The sequence below is a fragment of the Ochotona curzoniae genome, unplaced genomic scaffold (genome assembly GCF_017591425.1).
Source record: "Ochotona curzoniae isolate NIBS_2020 unplaced genomic scaffold, NIBS_Ocur_1.0 scaffold_3223, whole genome shotgun sequence".
Classification (NCBI taxonomy): Eukaryota; Metazoa; Chordata; class Mammalia; order Lagomorpha; family Ochotonidae; genus Ochotona; species Ochotona curzoniae.
Window position 1 is genome coordinate 1,376,996 of NW_024467108.1, and position 26,503 is coordinate 1,403,498.

The following is a 26,503-nucleotide window of genomic DNA, read 5'->3' on the forward strand; positions in this document are numbered from 1 at the left end:
TACATCTGTGAGTTATATCTCAATAAAACTGCTTTTAAACGCTCTTCAATAAAATGATACAAGGACAAAAGTTGCATCAGCCTATCAAGCATGTGGCCACAAAAGTACTTGCATAATGGTCCAGATATAAAAAGACTGTGTCAAGCAAAAGAAGCCTTCTGGGAACCTCTGTACCCTCGAGAAGCACTGAATTAGCACCACCAGCAGGAGCTCCTCTCTGCTCAGCGCCTGTCTGCAGCCAGGCTGGGATTAGTCTGCTAAGCTCAGCCTCCCCTGGAACCTAAAGTCTCCTCGGCCTGTGCGTCAACCTTGCAGGGACAGGCAGAACTGCTGTATGGGCTCTGTAAGTAAAACTGCTTTGCTCAGTGGCAATGCATGGCTTTTAGAAAAGCTGCATGTTCATACCCAACAGGAAGAATTTCATCACAGTGTGCAGAATTATACTAGTGGGAAAGTGGGCTCAGGAGAAAGGTAGCATTCCTGGAACTGTTATCCCCAAGAAATTTGGAGAGAGGGGGCCTTTTTGCTTTGCCTGATAGGGTTTGGATATCCTGTTATTAGTCAAATAGTTTAATCAGCATGCTCATGCATTTATCATGGTAAATGAGATTCACTTCTTACTAAAAAATGAAAATATTGCAAATTGTGAGCATCTGCAACATGGCAGGAACTGTATTAGGCATTATTTAGATCCCATGTTTACAGATGAGGAAACTGGATAAAGAAAATTTGCATTACTTACAGGTTTCAGTAAGTTGCTTCATGAGTTTTGGTGTTAGAAATGACTGGATTGAGCATCCCAGCTCTGGCATTCACCAGTTCTATGTAATTATAAACATTTCTTGTAATATTCTTTATATCCAGTATCTTTATCAGAAAAGTGAATTTGAAATGAATCTAAAGATACCCACCAACATGATAGTGTAATAAAAATTTAAATATTTTTTATATTGTGAATCACACAAGTGTGCCCAAAATAACCATATAATAGATGACACGTATTGTTGTGAATAATGTTTTATGGTTGTAACTAGAGCCTCAAAACCAGTCTGTGTTTGAACAGGATATGAGCCCAGGTCAGTCACACACTATCCGCATGTCACTGACAAGGCTTGGAGAACACTGATGATTCCCTATGGTCTATCAGGTTCAGCAGCTAAAGATACTCCCAAGTTACAACCCACAATAGTGCAATAAAGAGAGGGAATCTTGTGCATTGACAGTAAAATTCATTGAGAGGATGGAACTTATTTCATCAGGGAAAAGGAAAGTGTAAATGCATCAGAGAAGATGGGTTGGACAGAGTCAGAGGAACAGCACAGAGTAGCCGGTGGAAACTTCCTTGAATACTAACCATTCGTCCCCCTTTATTCTTCAATGTGAGAAATTTTTTCAATCCAAGTACACAGGAGTACAGTTTCCACTACCCATTAACAATAAACTGCTCCGATTGACCTGCTACTAAATTACCAACTGAGCCTGCAGCATTTATCATTTCAGAAGCAGGAGTAATCAAAGAAAATGAATATTTGTATTATAGTGATTCAAAAGGTTCATTAAAAAGAAATTAAATGTAAGCTTTTATAGAGCAAAATGCTTCAAAAGCCATATTTAGTTGGTTTGTTTTTGTTTGTTTTGGTTTCTTTTTTTAAAACATATTTTCTACAAGCTTTTTAAGACTCCTCAGATGTAGGGAGTAAGAGCAAGAAGGACACTGGTGATATGGGGGTAATTCTACTTGAATGATTACTTGAGTGTGAGGTGCAAAACACCAGAGGAAGAATCAAGTTCGGCTAGATTGGAGTCTGAGGGACCACAGGTAGAGATGTCCCTTGGGGCAGAGGGGAAATTTTCTGTACTTTTTGTTTATCACTCAAAGCAGAGAGCTTCAGTCTGTCCTCCAAACTGCTGCAGCTAATTTTCTAAATTACAAAATGAATCCTTTAACTCTGTTGCCATGTCTCATTCTGCCTTCAGTCGAAGCCCAGAAATGTGTCCCACTTTATGGATACCACTCACTTTGCAATGCAGAACTCGGGAGCTGCCATAATTAGGTAGCAGATTTATGAGTCATGTAAATATACGTGCTATTTAAAGTCATGGGAATAACTAAGATATCTCCAGGAGAGAATATGAAAAGCAAGAAAAGGAAAGGGACTTTTTGCAAGTAAACACTTCTAAAACACAACAGTTGAGAAAGCAGAGAACAAAAACATTGGTAAACAGGGAGAAATTTTCACTACACTTGAAACTAATGAAGGAGAAGAATTCAAGGTGGAAGCATTCAACATCATCAAAATATGAAATAAGACAATTAGGAAGACAAAAACAAATCTGAAATTAAGCTTTTAGATTGCATTTTACCACGTTGTTGGACACACAGGTTGTATGTATCTACAAAAAAAAAAAAATCCAAGTTAAAGGTAAACAAATAATAAAGCAAACAGACTGATCTTCAAATAATATTTTTTTCATTATAAGAAAGATGGCAGGAAATTGAAGCTAAAAGCAGGTGCTCTCAAATATAGAGGTCAATTATGAAAAATGTTCAATATATCCTGAACCGAATGTGTTAAAAATAAGCTGAGAGAAGCTTTCATTACTGAGCTGGGACAAAATTGAATGTTTTGAGTACTATAGCCTGCAGAAATTGACTCAATGGTATTAAACGAGACGCTAAAAAGGAAAGGAATTTTGTTGGAATTAAATTACGAGAGCTGAAGAATGATCTGTTTATATATTCATGGGCTATTTTGAAAGGCCTGGCTCTAGATGTTTGTAAGTTCATCATCTTTTCCAAGAATCCAAGATTTTTATGACACGATCCCTGCTGATTTCTCCAGCTTCATCTCCCACTCACGCAGTCTCACGCGTAAGCCTCTACCACATCAGTTTCCCAGGAGCCACACAACAAATGAGCGTGTGCTATCCTTTCACTTGTGTGTCTAGTCATGTTGCTATCCATGTCAAGAAAACACCAATCAAAACTCTACACAATTATACTCCATCTATTCTTCAAGATTTATTGGAACCAATTCCTCTTGAGACACTCTCGTTGTCACACACACTCAAACTGGTGTTGGCCTGCATGATTTCTCAGTCTTAACCTTTACATGACATCTTATCTTTGTGTACTCTACAGCAAGTGCCAATCCTCTCTTTGTCCCCCATCCCTCAGATCAGCACACTACCAGATGCAGTGCCTAGTACGCAACTGACATCCAAGATCGGTTCCTTTTTATTTTGACTAAAACTCATTGGACTCATCAAAGATAAGGATTTTAATCCCTGATGACCTCTTGTTTGTTTTCACACACGAAATCATTTTATTTTGCTTGCTTCTTGTCTTCAACAGCTGATCCCAAGCGCTGTGAACTCTCCATATATGTGTGCTAATTGAGCTGAAGTGTTGGTGACTGGATGGTTCAGCACTTATGTGAAGTTATTGGTTATGAGGAACAATGGGGAATCTTCCATCTCTGGGCCCAGAGTGAGTGAAGGAGGGTTAGAGGAAGAAAAGGTCTTAAAGTACTGAGAAGGAGGGAACTTAAGCTCTGCTTTGGTAAGCTTGACACAGATCAGGTGAAAGCACACACTTCATTAAGGTTTGATGTGATTGATTTTTCTCAGTCAAAAAATGGAGGAAAGGAACTGCCAAAATAGAAAAAAAAAATTGGGCAATGAATAAACTATTTGAATTTGGATCATTCAAATGATCTAAGCAGAGAAATTAAAAAGCTCAAAGTAAAGAGAAATTCCTCAGATAACATTTAGTTTTTAGAAAGATAACCTCAGGGGTGGGTGTGAAGCATAGAACCCATGGTCCAGGTTCAGCTGTTTTTAATGCACACCCCAGGGGACAGCAGGTGATGGTTCCAGTACTGAGTGCCTCCATGGCGCCTGGATTGAGTTCCTGCCTTCTGGCTTCACCACAGTCCAGACCCAGTTAGTGTGAGCCTTTGGGGAATAGCCAACTAATAGGAAGTTCTCTTTTTCTCTCTGTCTCATTTCCAATAAATAAAAATTTAAAAGTAAACAAATACGTGAACTCAAAAAATATTCTAGAATGTATTTTTTCATGTATAACTCAACACATGGTAGTTCACTCAATAGTTACACATGAAATAAAAACCATGACAATTTAAATTAATTGGTACATGTGCAGTTTGTACTTCTAGGATTTTTTCATTAGTCACCATTGTATACTAGATATTGAAGCTGTTGGAAAACAGTTCTGATCTTTTTCCCTCATTGGATTACACACTCTTGAAGAAGGTTTTCATTTATCTTTACACTTAACTTATAACATAGAATTGTATTTTTAAAATGTACCCAGGAAATGCCCCTGAAACTAAAAATCACAATCAAAGGAAAAAAAATATTACAGGTGTGTTCTTGTTGGCTGCTTTTCCATACGCCATTCTAAAAAATTGGGGATTCTTATCTCAACCTAGAGAAAATACAGCAATCTTTAAAGTGCTGCTTTCTCTAAATGCCAACCTTTTATCAATTCCTCTTTTTTTTTTGCGTTTTGACTTATTTTGGCTTCAACTAACAAATAATAATTGTCTCTGAGATACTAAGTGGTGTTTCTGTACATGTAATAATGACCAAGTCAAACTATTGAAATGTTCATCATCTCAAATGTTTATTTTTTGTAGAGAGAACACTTTCAGCTGTTTTGAAATACATAATACATTCTCATTAACTCTTAGTTCTTATTTCCATTATGGTGATTGATCATACATTTACTCTTTAAAAAAAAAACTTATTTATTGAAAGGCAGAGTTACAAAGAGACATGGGTCGACAGAGAGAAAGAGATGGCATCCATTAGCTGGCTCACTCCCCGAAATGACTGCAACAGCCAGGGATGGGCGTGGACCAAGCCAAGAACTTAATTCATATCTCCCATGTGGGGCTTGGTCACAGGCATTTGAGTCATCTTTCACTGTTTTCCAAGATGAATAAGCAGGGAGCTCAATGAGATGTGTATCAGCTGGGACTTTAACTGGCACTGTATGGGATGCCAGTGTTGCAGGTGGTACCCCAGCACCTGCCCAATCATACATATCTGATATTCACTCATCACTGTCTTGAGGGCATAACTGCAAATTATAGAGTTTAAAGTTATAGTTTACTTATTAGGTAAATGAATGTAACTCAATACTTTCCTTTTTTCTTTAGTTTTCTGTTTCAGTTAAATGGACAGATGCTTTTCCTATTTTTTTTTTTTTACTAAAATTTCTCTTAATTATCTTGGAAGTTACACCCTACTCAGTGAATGTGTATAGTCTCAGAATCTTTGAGTTCTTCTCCATTTCCTCTCTTATTTTACACTTCCTATCAGCTGATGGATACCTTTCTTTTCCCCTAATTAAAAATGACCCTAAAACTGATTACCTCACTATAATCTCAATTTTAATTTCTGTTTTTCCCCAATTCCCCAATTTCAACTCATATGTATATCTATTTACCTAGTCTGCAATTTCCCACTCAGTGGAAAATGAAACATGATGCTGCAATAAAGTCATATCCTCCTTTCCAAAACAAAGCAATAAAATCCCATTGGAGGTCTCTGGAGAAACATGTACTAACAAAATGAAGAAAATTTGTTCTGACAAACTTGCCTTCAAGCTAATTGAAGGGAGACATATGTTTGAACATGGCAACACATTGTATTATCCTGCTGGTAGGTCACTGTTCCAACCCCTCCACCACATGTTTCCCAAATGTAATGCAATGGGCTGCATTGTCAGAATTTCTTCAATGGGTAGATTCTGAGGTCAACTATGCAAAAAATGCACTGGTTCCTACACCATTTATTTGTTATGAACAGTTCTTTGCATTGTAATTGCCTCTTCCTCATTATTCTTCTTTTTTTTTTTTTCATCCTTTTTTCTTTTCATGATACAGTTCCATAGGCACAGGGATTTTCCATTCCATCCCTCCTTGTTCTCCGTCTTACCAAATTGTAAGCTCCTCCATGGCACACAGTTACAGCCAATGTAACATTGCCAGTCTACATCCCAGTCTCTTCTTCTCTGCCGCCAACAATATAGAAAAAGTAAGCTGCTACCTCTTTATCACAATTTAAAAATTTATAGGAAATATAAAAAATGATTGGCCTATTCAGGATACATTAACTTTTCTTTGCCACCATTTGTGGCTTAGAAGAAAGAGTATGTGGTGTAAATATAAGCTAACAGCAAAGATTCCAGATTTAAAAACTACAGACCTAGAAAAACGTTTTTAAAACACAAAAGTTTTCAATTCAGCATGTCAACTTTCCAGAATATCACCACCTCTTCCATCATCTTCCTGCTGACGGGTGTTCCTGGCCTGGAAACCTTCCACACCTGGATCTCCATCCCCTTCTGCCTCCTCTATGTAACTGCCCTCTCAGGAAACAGCCTGATTCTCTTCGCCATCATCACTCAGCCCAGCCTGCATGAACCCATGTACTACTTTCTCTCCATGTTGTCCACCACAGACCTGGGGCTGTCCATATCCACTCTGGTCACCATGTTGGGTATTTTCTGGTTCAATGCCAGGGAGATCACCTTTAATGCCTGCTTATCCCAGATGTTCTTTATTAAGTTCTTTACGGTCATGGAATCTTCAGTGCTGTTGGCTATGGCTTTTGATCGTTTTGTGGCCATCTCTAATCCCCTTAGATACGCAACCATCTTAACGGATTCCAGAATAGCACAGATTGGAGTGGCAATTGCTATCAGGGGAACTCTAACACTGACACCTATGGTAGCGCTTCTTAAGAGACTGTCCTACTGCAGCAGCCATGTGCTCCACCACTCCTACTGCTACCACCCTGATGTGATGAAGCTCTCGTGCACAGACACCAGGATCAATAGCGCAGTGGGGTTGACTGCCATGATCTCTACTGTTGGTGTAGATTCGGTCCTCATTCTTCTTTCATATGTTTTGATCATCAAGACCGTCCTCAGCATTGCATCTCCAGAAGAGAGGAAGAAAGCCTTTGGCACGTGTATTTCCCATATTGTGGCTGTAGCTGTTTTCTACATTCCGTTGATCAGTCTGTCCTTTGTTCACAGATTTGGAAAACAAGCCCCTGCCTATGTACATACTATGATTGCTAACACCTACCTGCTGATCCCTCCTGTCATGAACCCCATCATCTACAGTGTGAAGACAAAACAGATACATAGAGCTGTGATCAAAATTCTCAGTTCCAAAGAAAGGTAGAATTACGAACTTCTAGAGCTAGATGGAACCATATAATTGCCTCCTGAGGTCTTCTGAGATATATTTACAAGATCAAGCCTGTTGAAGCTAAGTGTACAATTATTTCAGGTTAAGGCTGGAAAAGATCTAGAATATTCACTCATTTAATTCCTTTATTTGACAAATGAGGAAGTAGAGACCTACAAATGGAAGGGATGAACTGCCTAAACCCAAGATTTTAGCATTCCTCCTCATTACCACTGGTTTATCCTAAAGTAGTCTCATCTCTTATTCCTGCTGTAGCCTCTCTGTTCTTACCTCACCCACTTCAAAGTAATTATAATGGCACAAAAAATTTTTAAATCACTCCTTTATAGTGTTGTTTAACTTAATAATAATTTAAACTAACATTATTTTCTTTGACCAAAATGTTTTGCACATGTGAGAACATATTTTCTATTCAAACTAACATAATAAAGTGGTTATTTCTATCACCAATGAGGAAACTGAAGCATACAACTTTGAGTAGGTTGATTTATACATCTAGTAAGGGACAGAGAACATCTATGCAAACTGCCTCCAGGATTTTACTCCTTAGCTTTATTTTTTTACTTCTTAATTTTAAAACTATATTGCTGAAAATATATACACACAAATGCATGCAATTTAAACCTTCAAGCACCTGTGATTATAAAATAAACTGAGAGTACATCATAAAAACTAAAAACAAAATTAAGAAAGGAAGGAGGATGGAAGTTGAGAACAAGGTCAGGAGGGAAGATATAATGGGGGGATATCATGGTGCTCCAAAATAGGAAATTTATTTATACAAATAAAGTAATTTAAATTTTTTTAAAAAAGGAAATTAAAGAAATCTTCAAATCCCACTTATACATTCCATCTAATGATCTTCTGTGACCCAAACATACCGTTATTTTTCTCAACCTTCCATTAATTTCTCACTGAAAATGAATTTCTAAACTGAAAATTAATTTGAATTCTAAATTAACTATAATTTTTAATTTGTATCATGTGTCATGCAATAGCTTGATCCAGTTCATAATGTTCAGAACATCTACCTCACTGAGGATTTAAACAGCATCAACTTACTGACAGATTTGAAAGCAAAATTTATAGTCCAGTCTTAATCAATTGTTATGCATGATGTCTCATAATCATCTTGGACTCATCATGTTCCCAGAAACTTATTTTAACTTTCCTGTCAAGGAAGAAATGGGCTCACACCAAAGTCTTCTCTAACCCAAAAACTACCTTTCACATGCCTGAAATAAAACAGAGTTATACCAGTTATACTCCTGTTTTACCACCCACAAACGTGCAGCAAATCCTGATGACTCAATCTTCTTGGCAACGTAGATACCTATAGCTAGAATCCACATACTTTACAACACGTGCACTGCTGCAACCAGTATTTAATTCATCCCCATGACTCTGAACTTGTCTAGTAGCCTTCTGGTGGATCTTCCTTCATCTACCTTTCTTTATACCCCCTCATGTCCCCCACTGTACACACACACTCACACACACAGCAGTTACAATTGTTTCAATACACAAGACAGATCATGTCACTTCCCTTGTCGAATAAACTCCAATGTCTTCCTGTATTGCCCAGGGCAAATTTACAGTCCTTGTAATGGCTTACAAGGATGTATAGACTCTTACTTTCCTTCACCATCCCAGCTTCATTTCCTAATAATTTCCCCTTGATTCACTCTGCTGTTCTCACACGAGTCTCCAAATTTTGCCTAACTCACCAACTTCCCTAAATCACCAACACCAGATTTCACACCTGCCATTCTCCATGCCTACACTGCTCTTTCTCCAGGGCTCCACATGACTTACCTACACTCAGTGTAGGCCTCTGCTTATCACAGGATCCCCAGTGTTATTAAAACAAGCATAACAGCGGCATTCATCCATCAAGAAATGCTTCTATTCACACCCATCCTCACCAATTTTAATTTCAAGATTTCTATGCCCCTCCCCAAAATACATTGTATCTATTTCTGTTCCTGAAGGTCTCCCATCACAAGGTAAGGTTTCTGACAATAAGGACACTCCTTCATTCACACTGTCTCCAGGACCTTCCATGTAGTTGAAATAATAAAATGTCTACGTGATCTGGCTCTATTTACTTTTTATGCTTCACTGCTTCTCTGCACAACGTGCCCAGCACAACAAACAGCTTGTATTTCCCTAATCTCCAATGACTTCTGTCATCATTCAGTTTTTCCACAAATTGTCATCTGCCTGCCACACTCTCCCTGTCTCCTTTCCCCTGAGTGAGAGCAGAAGTGGTTCTCCAGAGACTTTCTGATCTCCCCTCTAGGCCTGCTGCTCTTTCTAGATGCTCATGAGGGACCCTGTGCTTATTCCTCCTGACACCTCTTTGCCAACTCTATTGCAACCATTTTCCCCACAGTAGACCCTGAGCTCATGTCTCAAGACAGGAACTATTCCTTCTGCACTACTATTTCTGTGCTTCCTTTCATAATCTCTGGCCCAATATAACTCTTAATCTCAACTGAATTGGTAAATAAACAGCTTTGTAAAAGATAATGTTTAGATGGCACAAGAAGACAAAGTTCTCTAATACAATAAAGTTCTCAGTGTCTACAAATATGTTTTCATGAATGTCTACACTTTTAAAGACAATGTACCAAGGGGTGTTTCAGTCTAATTTTTATGGTCTAGTATAACCTTACTCTAATCTTATGCATTCTTACCTTCCCTCTCTTTCTTTCCATAATAAAATTCTCCCTATACTTGTCACTAACAATTAAGGCAAAAACAACATGAACAGGTCATTTTATAATTTGTATCTTGAATAAACTGTCAGCATAGTTCCGTATATTTATATTCCTTTTTAACTTCCCAATCAGAACCCCATGGATCATTTACCTTGAAACACTACTTACTCAAAGGAGCAAAGTTAAAATGCAAAGAAGTTACTTTGGGTCATAAGTGAAAAAATACAAAAGCTCAGATGATATGGGTTCATGCACTAGATTTGTGTTTGTTTGTTTGTATCCAGATATTATACAAGATGGGGTATGAAGAAAGGGAGAAGATGGAGTAAAAGAGAAACTTTGGCTGGATGAGAAGCATGCAGGGACTCAGAGCCCCAAGACTGGAAAAAAAGGATTTCAAAGTCTAGATGTAGAAACCAAGACATCCATAAAGCTTCTATAGGTTCCTTCTCCACTTCACCACACATTTACCCACAGACAGCCCTACTTTCAAACAATCCTGAAAGCTTGCAAGCTTCATCACTAAGAAGCAGGTTATTTGGACATGGGCACAAAAGGTGGGTTACAGAGATAATGTCATAACATGATGAAAGTTGACAAGCTCACAGTAACTTGGAGAACTTCCTAAAAACCAAAACATTAACAGTTACATAACCACATTGGGGTTACTTGAACACGTCAGTGAGGTTGAACGTGGAAATAATAGGACACATTTGGAGAGATTTAGAAAATAGACGAGATGGGTTGAGGAGCGGGAGGAAAATAACTCTCATACATTTCCATCTCTCATCACCAAATGCATAAGTACATCTAGCTTTATCCTCCGAGCATCTCTAAAGTAGCCATCTAAAGCACTTATTGTGTTATGGTGTTTCTGCTAAAAAATTATCCTCGCCCCAACTCCACATCCCTTCTTCAGCTCACATTCATTTTCCTCTCTCCAATTTCTTTCCTTTCTGTGTTGCCTTTATCTGTCTGCCAAGCAAAGTGCTAATAATACCATAAGGATAATTAAGTTTTCTTTCCACCTTGCTTTAATCTCTGCAGAAATATCCTCTTCTTAGACCTCCTCCTCCTGACCAAATAATGTCCTCTTTCAACTTTGTAAACATCTGTGGCATTCACCACTCTTTCATGTTATTTCAAGACTGTATAGCTGTCTGTGAGCACCTTGAGGACAAAGACTTTGTCCTTTTCAGCTGTGTAACCCCAACCTCATCACAGTGCCTACGCAAAACTAGCAGTGGGGATATGCTTGTTACACAATGAACAAATCTATGAAGTACATGATAAGATACAGTGAATAATAAACACATGGTGGTTAATTTATAAGAAAGTAAATTTAAAAAAAAAAAAGAAATAAAAGACACCAAAAGAAGGACTAAGTACTTGGGGTCCTTTTAGCCATGCGTGAGATCTGAATGGAGTTCCCGGCCTTTAGTTTCACCCTGGCCCAGATCCGGCTGTTGTCGCCAGTTGAGTAGTGAACCAATGAATGGGAGATCTGTTTCTCTGTCCCTTCCTCCCTCTAACTCTGCTTTTCAAATAAATTAATGAACACTTTTTTTAAAAAAAAGAGTATATGCAATTTCAACTGCTCTATTATGACATAAGTTTCCCAAAATGGTTTTGCAGACTGATAATCTTACAGTAACATGTGAGAGTCTGTTGTATTGCATCCTTGTTAACTCTGGCAATGGAAATACTGAGTTTTGTAGTGTGCATTTGGTGCAGTGGTTAACATGTCACTTGCAATGCCTGTATTGCCTATATCCCATATCGGAAAGTCTGTGTTTCAGTCCCAGCTCCATTCCAAATTCCAGTTTCCTGCTAATATGTATCCTGGAAGGCATCAAAGTATATGTCAAGTTGCTAAATCATATATTTTAAGTGGGTAAGTTGCATGATATAAGAATTACATGTCAATTAAGCTATTTAAAATAGCTGATAGGTAAGATGAAAGGTCATGCAAACTTTTCCTGTAAATGTCCAGACAACAAATAATTCATGCCTAGTGGTGCACACATTGTTTCCCATGTCTGCTAAACTCTGCTGTTCTTATTCAAAAGCAGTCATAGACACTATGACAATAAATGCCAATAAAACTTTCTTTGTGAACACTGAAAAAAAGAGAAAGTAATTTTATTTCTTCTCCATGGAAAAGCTTGTAAAGTCTTAAGAATTGAAGCATGAATAATTCATAGAAAGTGAAGCATAATATAAAAAACTAGAACATTTTATTCCATTTTGATACAAGCAGATCTGTGGACAGCTACAGGCAAGTCATTGCAAAAGCCAAATCATACCCTCCATTGGTTTAAAGCTGTCCAGTACATTTGTAGCCCACTCAGGGTATAGATCAAAAATATTTTTTAACATTTACTTTTATTTTTTGTTGGAAAGGCAGATTTACAGAGAAGAGATACAGAGAATGACTCTCTCCACTGGTTCACTCCCCAAATGACTGCAAGGGCTGGAGCTGAGCCAATCCAAAGCCAAGATCTAGGAGTTTCTTCCAGATCTCCCATGCGAGTGCAGGAACCCAAGGCTTTGAGCCATCCTCTACTGCTTTCCCAACCACAAGCAGGGAGCTGGATGGGAAATGAAGCAGACAAGACATGAACTGGCACCCATATGGGATCCCTGTGCATGCAAGGCGAGGATTTTAGACACCGATCCATTGCACCAGACCCAGATCAAAATTTTTAAATGTCCTATATGCCCTATAAGGGCCTGGATGCCCCAGTTTCCAGATTTATCCCAAATTCCTCCTCCCTGCTACACTCCATTATGCTGTCTCTGCAGACACACTGATTTGTTGTTCAAAGCCACTTCCTTCTATGAAATATTATTTGTAGTCCCATTTTTTTATCCTGGACTGGTTTTCCACAGATATCACCATGAAGGCACCCCTTATTCCCTTAGGCCACTTTTCAAATATCTCAGAGACGGTAGGCCTCTCCAGGTCACTTTATCTAAAATTTCATCTCCCCCACCCCACCAACATCCAATACTTACCATTTTCTTTCTTCCCTTAATTTTTTTCTACTTATGATTACCAAATATTTTATTTAACTGATGTTACTCCTGTTCATTTTCCCCTTGCCAAAATTTGAACTCCATAAGAGTGAGAAATCTTTTCTATTTTGTTTATGACATTGTAGGTCCTAGACAAATATTTGTTGAATGGGAATGTATAGTTGGCATGCTTGATTCTTCAATCAGTATTACCACTAATTTACTGTGCAGCCATGGTAAAGAATCTCAGCTGTTCTTTATCTGTTAAAAGCAATAAAGAATGGATTCCCTACCCCATGAGTTGTGTTGCCAACAGAAAGAAAAGCTGTAAATAGACATGATTGTGTCCATGCTCCTATTTTGATTTAAATATGTACAGTTTTGGATACCCATCATGGTTTTAAAGAAGATGTGATTCTCTAAAGCCCAGAGATTATACCTATATACCCACTTTCCCTGTTGTGTCTAGCAGAAGGTTACTGACTTAATGGCTGATTTGGGGACTGGAACCTGTTTGGGAGAAAGAGACAGTGTCCACAGATCCATATGTGCCAGGGTGGAAGAGATGGAGAGACAGTGTGTATAACGAGACAAGAACAGACAAGAAGAGTGGAAAGCCTGTGGGAGCAGCATTCAAATGCATCTGGAGATGCCATTCAGTTGCCTGCTGAATCCCTGGGGTCTCAGTGAACACTCACCCAACCCGTTCCCCTAGGCCTGTTAGTAGCTTTATAACAAGGCCAGTTGCAGAAACTAACGGCCAACTCCAGCTCCCTAAATCAGAATACATCACTCTCAGGTGAGTGCACTATCACCTGAGCTGGTCAACCCCAGGAGTCCTGCATTCTGAGATTGGCAGGGCAAGGGAAAGCCTTTGTTTTCCACTCACCTTTGTCCACTATGTTTTATTCACACATTTTGTGGAGTAGATAGAAATGTCCTGGAGCTATAGCCAACAGTCCAAATAGGCAAGTGAGAATGGAAGCAGCAGCCACATTCAGACCCAAAGAGAGACTGAAGCCGAGTCTAGTAAAGAGTCATTTTAGGTAAGAGAACAGGCAACATGGGAGGAAGATGATAGGTTTTCTTGGGAAATGCGCGATGACTCAAAAGTCACTGATTATTAATTGACTGATTATCACAAGGCCTTTCCATGTTCTAACAGCAGCTGGGAGAAAAATTTTGGATTTAAAGTTCATCAAGAAGGAGAGTTATGTCTGTGTAAAAATGTCAGAGATGAGAGTTTTGCAGTCTTTGAACCCTGTATCTGTTTTCCCTGGCTTATCCAGGTTAGGAAGAGCAACCCAATCTCCTGATGTTCATTTTTTCTCATATTGTATTTTAGACTCACTAATACATAACCTTCGCCATTAAGATTAAATTGAAGGGTATCTTGTAAATGTGATAAGAGCTCAGATTTTTTAAAAAAGGAGAAAAATCCTGGTAACAATAAGAGGTAACCTAAATATCACTAATGATAGTAACTACAGAGTTTATTTGTAAGAGTCAGAGCTTTTACTAAGCAGAGAACCCCTTGGATAATTAGAGTTCATTAGCTCTAAAGAACAGGGCTCTTAGAGAGTGTAGCAGAGAAAGAGTTTGTGAAAGCCAGAGTCTATGTAGTTGGGTCTGGAAGGGACTTGGGACAAAACAACATTAGATTCAAAGAATAGTCTCCTTGGCTGTGGAGGATTTGTGGGAATGGACTCTTCAAAAGATAAAACTCTGAGAATATGAATATAAAGACAGCAGTATTCTTCCCGAAGTCAAGACTCAATCCAGAACACTTTGAAACAACAAAAGTGGAGTTTAGAGGCAAATTTTATGTATGGAATTATCCACAGCCTGGAATAAAGACAACATCCTTCCCAGGACCACACCAGGCATCCAGGAGCAGCTGGCAACACTTTATCTCTGAAGAATCCATTGTAATGAGCTGCTACACTGCTTTCATGACCTCAGATGAGTTTCTTTTGTTCATTAAGACACCAATTTTCATCTTTTTGTCTTAGTTGCATTTGTTCCATTTCCTTTTCAGTTTTTTTTTTAATTGCTGTTATGTTTTTGCCCATTGTTGATTCTAGGACTAAGGACCAGACATCCTGGAAATCAGCACAGTATGTTTATTGTCACTGCCTTAAAAACCCTTAATTCTATTATACTGTTGTTCTAGTTTCCATTCATGTTTCAAGACTAAATATAAGGGTCATCTTCTCTAGCAAGGCTCCTCAAAACACATCTCTCCCATTCCAATGTATTAAGTACATCCCTGGACTAGCACTTGCAGCAATACAAGTTAAATCGGTAACTTTCAATCCTCTGCCTCAGGCAACCTTTGTAGAGAGCAATGCATTTCATATCTCAGTCAGTGGCACTACCAAAGTGTTTGCACATAGTAGGTCACATAAGTAAATGCTCTGGAATACAAAAGAGAGGGAAAGGAAGAAGAGAGAGAAAGAAAGACAGCTCACATTCAACCTACCTGGAGGAATTTCCAGTAGGGTATTTACTTAGGTTAAGGCAGGGCAAATAGTAGCCAGCAAATGATCATCTGGGTCAGGAGGAAGTCAGAGGGCGTCTGGGAAGCATACATTTTAGGTTAATTGCTACTCTCATTAGCTTCATTTTAACAACTTTAAAGGGCTATTGGAATAGTGATTGATAAATGAATTTCAGCTGCCAGGATCACCACTTTAGAAAAGGGTCTGGGAGATTAGACAGAGGGGTTTACTTCAAGTACAGGCACACTTGGTCATTATTCACAATACCTTTTCTGTCCTGATGAATGTCTTCACTGTATTCGGAACTTATTTTTTTCCCTTAATCATATGTGTGTCTGTGTGTGAAAAAGGGAAGAGAGAGTGAGCCCATATCCATACCTACCTGTGCAGAGAGAATCCACATTCATACCTGCCAGGAAGAGGCTCCTAATAGGAATATCTAGACCAGAACAAAGCCGAGGACATCCAGGAAGGCTTATGTTAGGATACTCCTTGCTCTCCTTAACTTCATTTTAACAAATTTAGATGAAACTTTCAGTTGTCACAGTTCCCTTTTCCAGAAGACAGCCTGAAAGTTTACAAAAGGGTTTAAGTGAATGTGGAAGGAGATGAGAAGGGAGAAGTGAAGATGTGCTCAGTCTTCAGGTTTCCAGGGTACTCTCTGATTATGCTTCCATGTCTTAGCAGGCTGCCAGCGGGACCTCACCCTCTCTAGTCCTCTCTCCTCAGTGCCAGCCATGAGTTCCTGCAACTTTACACATGCCACCTTTGTGCTTATCGGTATCCCAGGACTAGAGGAAGCCCATTTCTGGTTCGGATTTCCACTGCTGTCAATGTACGCCGTGGCAGTGTTTGGGAATTGCGTCGTGGTCTTCATCGTAAAGACAGAGCGCAACCTGCATGCTCCCATGTACCTCTTCCTCTGCATGCTGGCAGCTATTGACCTGGCCTTGTCCACATCCACCATGCCCAAGATCCTCGCCCTGTTCTGGTTTGACTCACGAGAGATTACCTTTGAAGCCTGCCTTGCCCAGATGTTCTTCATTCATGCCCTCTCAGCCATTGAATCCACCATCCTGCTAGCCATGGCCTTTGACAGATATGTAGCCATCTGCCACCCACTGCGCCATGCCTCGGTGCTCAACAACACAGTCACCGCTCAGATCGGCATGGTGGCCCTGGTCCGTGGATCTCTCTTCTTTATCCCACTGCCTCTGCTCATCAAAAGGCTGGCCTTCTGCCACTCCAATGTGCTCTCACATTCTTACTGTGTGCATCAAGATGTGATGAAGTTGGCCTCTGCAGACACATTACCCAATGTGGTCTATGGTCTTACGGCCATTCTGCTGGTCATGGGTGTGGATGTCATGTTCATTTCCTTGTCCTATTTTCTCATTATACGAACAGTGCTGCAACTGCCTTCCAAGTCCGAGAGGGCCAAGGCCTTTGGGACCTGTGTGTCCCACATCAGTGTGGTCCTGGCTTTCTATGTGCCACTCATTGGTCTCTCAGTTGTCCACCGCTTTGGGAACAGCCTTGATCCCATTGTGCATGTGCTCATGGGGGATGTCTACTTACTGTTGCCACCTGTGATCAATCCCATCATTTATGGTGCCAAGACCAAGCAGATCAGAACACGAGTGATCGCCATGTTCAAGATCAGCTGTGACAAGGATCTTCAGACTGTGGGACACAGTTGACCTCAACTACGCCACTTCCTTTACCCTTATTGCACTAAGAGTGCTTTTCTCTGGCTGGATTTGGAAAATAAAATATGATGCATCTACTTCATGGAGTTTATATGGGCCTATATTAATGTAGTGTAGGCTCCCTGCTATAAAACAAGACTTGCTTACCATGTTAAGAGAAAGAATAAATGATTGAAACTAACCTGGAAAACACTGTATACATTAGAGAAAATATATTCAAATTAGTAATGATTCGCCCTTGTCCCTATTTTCCAAATCTGTTTCTTAAGTAATTATTGTTCAGCTGGTGTGTACAGCTTACAAAATGGATAAACTGATTATTTATGGAAAGCATGACTTACCATTAGTGTTGCTGTTGGCTTATTGTGCATTATCTGAAAGTTTATCTAAGCCCTAAGGCTTACAATTATATTATCTGTGCTTCCAATGTTCCTGTAAAAAGTGTTGTACAGTTTATATGTAATCTTTACAGTTTTGAGGGGTAAGGGTTGTTTCCATTCCTTCATGCAAGTGACAGAAATGAAGTTCAGAGTAGCAATAAGACTTTAAACTAAGGCACATAGTTTGTGAGCACTGTGCCAAAGTTTGAAAATATACTTGATAGAATACAATTAAACTTAACTACCATGTTATATTGCTTCTTGTTCATCATCTGCCATTGTACTTCCTCAATCTGTACAAATACTGCTTTTTTCTTCTGTGTGCTAAGATGGATGTTCTTGTATTTGAGCTAAGAAATAACCCTGTACTCCCTGTGGGCAACAAATCTGAACTATTCTTCAAGCTTACCCTTGGTCCTTTAGCCCACTTCTTTCCAGATTAAGGAAGAAAGTTTCTGCCTAAATATCTCTTAGGTCTTTCCTTTGTTAATATGTTGTCTATTTGTCCGTTTTTTGAATGTGTAGTTAATGACACTCTCTGAGTTTTAACTTAGGCGTAAGATAAAATAAATTTTATTTAAATAATGGTAAATTCTATACTTACTATGCTTACATCTATATGGTCCTATAAACTCACATTTGTAGATGGGGCAAGTTCCCTAGGCTTTGTTCCCATCAGCGCAGGGGTCCTGACTGGTATGGTTTACACAAACAGAAAGACACTCGAATGCATCTCATCTTCAGGTATGGAAGTCCCATTTCATTGTTGAGCTTCTCTGAATACAGTCGTTGGACCTGTGTGGGCTTGGGTGGAGGACCTCAGTGAGTAAACTATCAGGGGGACTTTAATTATGCCACCTTGCTTTGAAACAGTCACTTGTCCTGTTTACTGGTGATGGAATCTCCTATCATACGGACATGTGCTTACCCCTTTATGATTGTTTGCTCAGAGGCAATAGTTGGCTTACAAATACAGGCAGCTAATCGATGCTGATTCCCAGGGCTAAAAGAAGAACACAGCATGTAATAATTAGGTGACTTTCCTAAAGAAATAAAAGGGTGCTCACTCTGTGAATATTCTAATATTGTGCCTTGTCTTCAATTAAAGAAGACAAAGCCCTCAGTTTATGAGATCAAACAACCTTGTGTCTCCCCCAACAACTAAATTCCCTTGTCTCCCTGTCCACTACTCTATCCCATGCCATACCCTTCATTCTACTTCTGTATGCCATAGGGTATGCCTATTTTAGTAATTTTAAAACTAATATATCATTATCCCAAACTTCTTACTATCTTCCACAACATTTCAAGTTCTCATATTTTATTACAGTGTTACCTTACAATTATTATCCTAAGATTTTTAATTTTCAAAAGAGGCCCAAAGACTTCTATGCCACTAGTGTTAGTAACATTATGTACAAAAGGTATAAATAACTCAAACATGCATTGGCAAGTGGCCATATAAAAATTTAAATTACTCATGATGGAATATGTTCAGCTGTAAGAAACAACAAAAATCATAGCATGTGCTACCACATGGCTAAGCCTTGGAAAGTGTTACACTAAATGTAATAAGCCATATACAAAAGGAAAAATGTTGTTTCATTCCATTTGTATAAGGCTTTTAGAATAGATGAGTTCATAGGGAGAGAAAATAAAATAGCAGTTACCAAACCTGGGGAAAAGGGGTGAATGGAGAACTATTGTTTATTAGGTTCGGTTCTATTTAGGATGAGGAAAGAATTCTGAGAATAAATACTGGGGGTGCTTGAACAACAATGTGAATATGCTTAATGACAGTGAATTGTACATTTAAAATAATAAAATGTATGCTGTGTACATTTTGTCACAATAAAAGCATTTAGATAATATTAATTATTTCATTATTCATTTTATATAAAAATGTTCTGAAAATGCTGTATTTTGGATTATATTGTGTTTAAAGACAATATATTGTTAAAGCTTTTTAAAAGTAGCTCAAAGAGAATGGTACTTAGTTCGAGGAGAAATGTTTGAATTATAGTACAAATAAGGTTGTGATGGCCATGATCTGTAGAGGCAATAACTGAAGCCTTCAGGTTGCATCCTGATGGGCACCAGCTAGTTCTCTTAAGTCACACAGCCTTGTGTTGAACACATGGGATGGGAAGACAAGGGTTCCTGTCAGTGTGTGACACACATTCTCAGCCCTTTTTGTTTTGCTTTGTTTTGTTTTGTTTTTCATTCTAAGGTCTTAGAATAGTTTCCATTTTCCAAGTTAAAAAAAAAAGTCTCCTGATCATATATAATAAATCCTTCTGTGACTACCAGGCAAAAATTCAACAAGACTACCACTTTCTGACCAGAATCAAAATCATGATCATGTAGATAAGAAAATAAAAGTATACTGTCTTATAATGATTAACATTCCGGGTCAGGCTGACTAGGTCAAACATTTATATTTGGTCAAACATTTATAATGGTTCTGTGAGTCTGTTTTCTGGATGAGATTAATAATGGCACTGGGGGACAGTGAGACACAATTTTCCCTCTGTGGAGGAGCCCTGTCCAGTAGCTGAAGGTCCTAACAGAACAGACTGAACTCCCCTGGGCAAAAAATACTTCTTTAGGTGGGGACCCCAGAATGGAGCAGGTGGACAGGAGGAGGCTTGTATCCCAACCCTGAAGACTCTCAGCTCCTCACCAAGGATTATCAGCACGGGTACCAAGGATTACATCTCAACTGCCAAGGAGACCACGGGGAATTGGAGTGCCTTTGGAGGCTGAGAACTCCGAGGTCACCCAGCCCTATCTGTATCTACCACATGGGATGGAAGAAGCCCAAATCCTTCCTTGCAGGATCCATGGTCATCAGAACAACAACCAGGAGCCCTGAGTGGTCTGCAGAAACATAAGAACAGTAAACTTCCTTCGGGACTAGGGAGAGGAGCCTTTTCTGGCCTTTATTAGTTCCAACTTTGGATCCCCACCCTCTCTTGCAATGACCATCAGGGTCACTCTGGAGTCCTCCTCCTCAAAAAAAAAAAAAAAAAAAATAGAATAGATAGACAGAGAAATACAAGGAAAGTGTAGAACCAGACAGGAAACAGTCACCGTGGATCCACATATAACTACTAGGTAGAACACAAAGATTAGTTACTCCTCACTAGGGTATTGAAGATTTTTCTTCACACCCCTCCTAAAACTGTTCTGCACCTCAACTGTTGACAAATGCCTCATTAGATTTATAAGCCAGTTTAGACTATCCTAAAATCTGCCAAGTTCAGCAAAAGTATGCCTCAACACTACAAACTGCTAAATACTAAAATGAAAATAGACACGAGACAGCTGAATAGCACCCTATAGCCACTTTAAGGTGTATAGCAGCCAGTTCTGTGTATAAACAAAAAACGAAATGTCAATGAAGTAGTCACAGGAGGTGGTTAAGAACTTACATGGTTTTAACATATTGGTTACTCAATACCATGTCAATTAATTCCATAATGTTGTAAATTGTTGATGTTGTGCTGGGGCTTCCAATTGATCGGGATTATATTCTGCCAGCTCTACCTTCAGACCAGAAATTGGTCTCCCCAAGAAACTGTTGAATTTATCTGGACAATAAGATGCTGGACTCTATGCTTGGTATATGTTTGCAAAGAAAGAATCTGGACTTAACTTGATCTGCAATACTACAACAAGGTGGAGGAATCCACCATGGGGGGAGGGCACAGAGAGGGGTTGGGGGAATCCCAGAGCCTATGACACTGTGTCACATAATGCAAAATAATAATAAAAAAAAAACTGTAAAAAAATACTTCTGTTAGAAGATACCGTCTTTGGGTTTAAACTGCAATGTTTAAACTGTAGCTTAAACTGCTCTCCTACAAGTTTCCAGTCTACCAAACCCCTACAGACTTGGGACTCACATGACTTAGTCTTCCTCCCTCACTGACTCCATCAGTCCCTTCCCTGCCGTCTCTTATTGGTCTGTTTCCCTGGAAAATCTGACTAACACAGACCTAAAAATTGAAATAAAGAAAAGTTCTTCCCTGTGAGCAGCTAAGCTGTGAAGGGAAATTTTAAAGAGAGACCATAGAGACAGGGACATACAAAAACACAAAACAGAGGAACTGTGCCAGGACAGCCCATGAACTACCCACATTTAAGAAAATCAATAACTAACTCATGTATCTAAAAATGTAAGACCAGGGACAACTTGTTCTGATATTACTCTGTCAGACGCATGTCCTAAATATAAGCCTATAGAGAAATCCCTGTCAAAAACTAACTATCCTATGACTGACCTCAAGTCCCTGAACTAGCTACACTTGAAGCACTTAACTATTCCCATAATATTATCTTCTCAATTACAGTAAGTTAACAAATTTGACTATTACTATAACCCAGGTGGTTTTTAGCCACTGTATTTTTACCAAAATGCATAAACATGAGAATCATCTAAACATGGACAAGAAGTGCCTGGTAACTTGGTGTGAGTACCCCCAAAGAAGAGCCTGAGGTGGGACTTGGGTGACATGCCTCCAAGAAACAGGAGTAAAGAAGACAGAGAGGAAAAAATACAAACCAAAATTATCACCAAGGTCACTTCTATGCAGCATGCCAGAAACTTCACAGAATTCCTCGGAGACTTGTCAACTAAAATTGTTTGCTGTGGAATTGGTCTAACATTTTTACTCTTGTTTGAATGCTGATCCTGAGGCTTTAACTGCTGCTGTATGTACTTTATCAAAGCGTGAAGGCAAAGAGAAAGGGCACTCTTATGAGGAAGGAAACAGAATTCATCACAATCTGTCACTGCTACAGGTGAAGCCAGATGTGAGCTCTGGAGACCCAGAGCGTCTGCTCCCCCTAGACCAAGGGAAAGGAGCAAAGCTGAGAAATCTTGGCACTTGTATATCTCTGTTATACTAAAACCATGATATGTTGAAGGCTAACTAGCCACCTCTCCTATAATAACATCTTAATTATATCATCTTAAAAGAAATATTTGAGGTGACCATTTTGCAGACAAGAAAACTGAGACCCAACAGGGTAATGTGGTTTTTTTCAAGTCACTCAACAGTAATGGGGAGAGTCCACCCTAGAGGCCAAGTCTTTAGGATTTCTGAATCTACTGTTTCATATTTTGTTACATTGTCTTTGCTGATAGTTTGAAACCTTGGAAATGGTAACCTTATACAGGAGATAATTTTAAACAAATCATTCCACCCTATGCACTTCTGGTTTTCCACATGAATCATACAGAGTTCTGTCCTTCCAATGATGGTGCAGTCATAGGCACAGTTTATACATCTTTTCGGAAAGGAAAAATATGGGATAAAGTCAAGTCAATCTATCCCAGCTTTCACAGATTCTAACTTGTGGAATGACATGAGGTGTTTTTTCTAAACATTGCTTTCTTGAGGCATTGTTAGCATATAAAAAGATGTAGATAGTTAATATACTTTGAGGTGTTTGGCTATAATTACCCACCAGACAACCATCACAACAATTCATGCAATAAACTTACCCATCATCTTTAAAATTCCCTCTCCCTTTTGCTAGTGTGTTGACTTCCTTTTTTAGTAAGAGCCCTTAACATAAAATCTACCATCTCAGAAAATATTTAAGTAGACAATACAATCTCACTCAGCAAAGGTCCTGCATTAAGCTGCTTTGGAAGAGATGTCATTCTCATAATTCACAATATGTGCACTTAGAGCAGATGCAAAGGGAACCTGGGGAGAACACAAGCTTAGCCTGCCCTGGGGCCTCTGCTGAGGGCAGGACCTAGGTGCTGGAACGGCATTTCCTCTCTGCCATCGTGTGGACGATCTCTTTGAACTAACCCGGAGATGGAAGTGGACACTCTGCAAATCCCTCCCCACCCTAAATGCTGTGGTTTCTGAATGCCTTAGGAACAAGAAACAATTTCAAAGGGCGTGAAAGGGTTACACCCTGGGCTCTCCTTGAAAACTGCACCCAAATGAGAAAGAGAGGGGGCCCCCTTCTGTGTGGCCATACTTGCCGTCGACTCCAATGTGGCATTTCCTAAATTGATTTCCCATCCCCACTTCCTTCCATTTATGAGTCTTTCCAGAAATCAAACTCACCTAGTTCCAAAGACAAGGTTTTTTGGTTTGTTTGTTTTCTTGCTTTTGCTTTTCCACATTTGGAGACATTCATGGGCTATCTGAAATGAAGCCTTGTCCAAGAGCAAGAGAGGACACGCAACAAGGCTGCCATTGTGGCACAGGGGATTAAGCCACTTCCCATGACACCAGCACCCCTTGTGGACTCTGATTAAAGTCCTGACTACTCCACTTCCAATTTCCCTCCCTTCTAATGCACCTAAGAAAGCAGCAGCAGATGATCCAAGTACTCAGGCTCCTGAACCCACAGGAAAGACCTGGATGAAGTTCCTGGCTTCAGCCTGGCTATTGCAGCCATTTGCAGAGTGAACCAGTAGATGGAAAACAACACTCTCTCTACTTCTCCTTCCTTCCTCTCTATAACTCCGGCTTTCAAATAAAAAGCTGACATTCTATGACTAAGTCGGTTTACTCCCCACACAGTTTGCTTCTGTCATCTGTTTAGCAGAAAAACAATCCTGTCTACTCTTCAATGTTTGTGGGAGAATTAAGCATAGTAATACATAAGAGATGTTTACTATAATGTTTAGTACATAGTATGGAAGCAATAAAAACTCATCACTATTGTTCTGAAAGAGTGTTGGTAAAACTCTGTCTCAGAGGAATATCGAAAGAGTAGTAGTGTACACTGATATATTTAACAAGAAAGCCACACAAGTTTTCTTGCAGCTCTCTCTTGGTCACATGAGCCTAGGAGCTTGGAATTTAGGAAGTAAACTTGAACTGACTCTCTGGTTTTCTCTCACTTTATGAAAACCAAGGTAGAAATATGAGGAAACAAAGGGAGTCCAATAGCTGGACTGAAATGTCCGTCTGTGCAGGGAAGGAACAAGGCCAACAGAAAGGCTAATTTCCAAAGTTGTCCCAGGAAAATGGGATTGGGTGTGTAAGGTAGCAAACCAAAAGGAGAGATTCTGGCCACAATGCTTGTTACTCATTCACAGGGACCAAAGCCCTGGGAGAGTATTTGCTTTCTTGTTGTTGATCTGGAAGGCCTTCCTGGAGGAAGCCTATGGGTTGTTTGCACAGTTCACAGGGAGAGTGCCAGTCAGCCACTCGCGTGAGAGGACTCTGAAACCAGGAGTCTCGGGCAAGTGGTCACTGTAGTGAGTGTGTCTTTCCCAGTGAAACATGGTCTCGAGGGACTCAGAGCGTTAAAAACACTGTTCCGTTCCCAACCATGATTTTTTTGGCCTTGTCAGTGGAGGGCACCAGTTTAGGTAGCCAGTTCCCCCTGGAAAGCCATAGCTTAAAGTTGTCCCATGGACAGACATCTCCCATTCCCCATCAACTTATCCATGTCCCCGTAACTGGGCAGCACACCATTCATCCAAAACTGAATTGATAAGGGAAGATCCTAAATTTGCTTCTGAAGATATAGCTTTCCCTAGGAAAAGATTTACAGGAAAAGATTTACACTCAATACATATTTATGACCAGAGATTACCAGCATCACATATTTGGGATTCTTTCCCACAATAATCACCACCAATTCTCCCCAGCTAGTGCCCAAGTTCATACCAGCATCTACTCAATATCCTTCAGTGAATCACTTATATAAAGCTCCAGGTCCTGAAACATGAAAGAAATACAAAAACAAACAGGAGCAAATACTATAGTAGGTGTCAGATAAAAAACAGAAGCAAATACTATAGTAGGTATTCATATAGAGCCTCCGGTGCTCCAGGAGAGGAGCCACACCAAGAGAGCATAAAGCAGCTCTGCCGTGGGTTTGGAGGAACAGCTGATGAACACACGATGCTTTGTCTGAGGTCAGATTGGGATTGAGGGGGAAATATAGAAAAGCAAAGGGAGGATTCAGATGGATGAAGTAGTGAGATGATTTGTGACACTGCAAGACTTTTTGTTTATTGCCAGATAATATGCTGTTTCTGCCCTGAATACCCCAGAGAAAAAAGCCTAAATGTGGCTACTCTCTTAGGGATCAGATCTGGGTGAGGGACAGCAGGACTGAAGCAAGAAAAAGCTGGGGCAAATGAAAGCTCCATTACAGAGCTATCTGTCCAGGCAATTGTTGCAGGATCTTGCAAGACAGGGTTGCTTGTAACAATTTCCACCCTCCTCCCCACTGCCCACCTTAGCATTAATTCTCAGTACTGGTAGGTTGCCAATGCCTCTACGTTTACTGAGTATCAATAAGCTTTCACACCATAGCACCAAATGGGAACCTCAGGTGTTGGAGAGGGAGTGTATGACACAGGGCTGAGGTGAGATTCTTCAAGGTTACGCTTGACTAATTGGCCAGAGACTGTACAGAATTTGTAGCCATTGCAGTGTCTGGAATAAGAAATATCCTTGCAAAAGTACACTTGGATGCAATTGTATTCAGCACTAGAGCTGAAAGAGGAATTACATTTTAAAGATGACTTCAATTTTGGCAAGTGAAACAGACATTCTGTTTCTTTTTGGTTATACTGAAAATGGCTAGGTACTCTGGACATTGTACATAAAACATAATAATATTATAAATCGTAAACAGAAAAGCAGCTATGGACATTGGCAACCGATGGATGACTTTGTGGTGAGCTCCTAGGATTTTTTCTTACTTTGTATATCTCAAACTTGGATAAAAAAAAAAAGTTGATATCAACTGACAACTGAGAAATGCCATTGGACACATAAGCACACACAGACAAATAGTAACAGCCCTATCAAAAGCCTACCCTCTACAGCCAAAGAACTGGAGAAAATTCGTTCTGAAAAGAAGACTGTAAGAATCCAGTTCAGTTTAGCAAAACATTATAAGAAAAAATGGAGATCCCTCTCC

At 39.6% G+C, this 26,503-nt stretch overlaps 2 protein-coding genes across 2 annotated transcripts; both read left to right on the plus strand.

Moving 5' to 3' along the window:
- Positions 1-162: 162 nt before the first annotated feature.
- On the plus strand, positions 163-17,218 carry LOC121145359 (olfactory receptor 51E2). The gene is made up of 2 exons (XM_040964124.1): positions 163-343; positions 16,180-17,218. Exon 2 carries the CDS (start codon positions 16,230-16,232, stop codon positions 17,190-17,192), a length of 963 nt encoding a protein of 320 aa, XP_040820058.1. The 5' UTR covers positions 163-343; positions 16,180-16,229; the 3' UTR covers positions 17,193-17,218.
- LOC121145360 (olfactory receptor 51F2-like) lies at positions 6,279-7,223 on the plus strand. Its single transcript, XM_040964125.1, has one exon. The coding sequence runs from the start codon at positions 6,279-6,281 to the stop codon at positions 7,221-7,223; it is 945 nt and encodes a 314-aa protein (XP_040820059.1).
- Positions 17,219-26,503: the final 9,285 nt, after the last annotated feature.

Coding starts and splice junctions, on each gene's coding strand:
- LOC121145359 (XM_040964124.1), top strand. CDS start 16,230: ATGAGTTCCTGCAACTTTACACATGCCACCTTTGTGCTTATCGGTATC.
- LOC121145360 (XM_040964125.1), top strand. CDS start 6,279: ATGTCAACTTTCCAGAATATCACCACCTCTTCCATCATCTTCCTGCTG.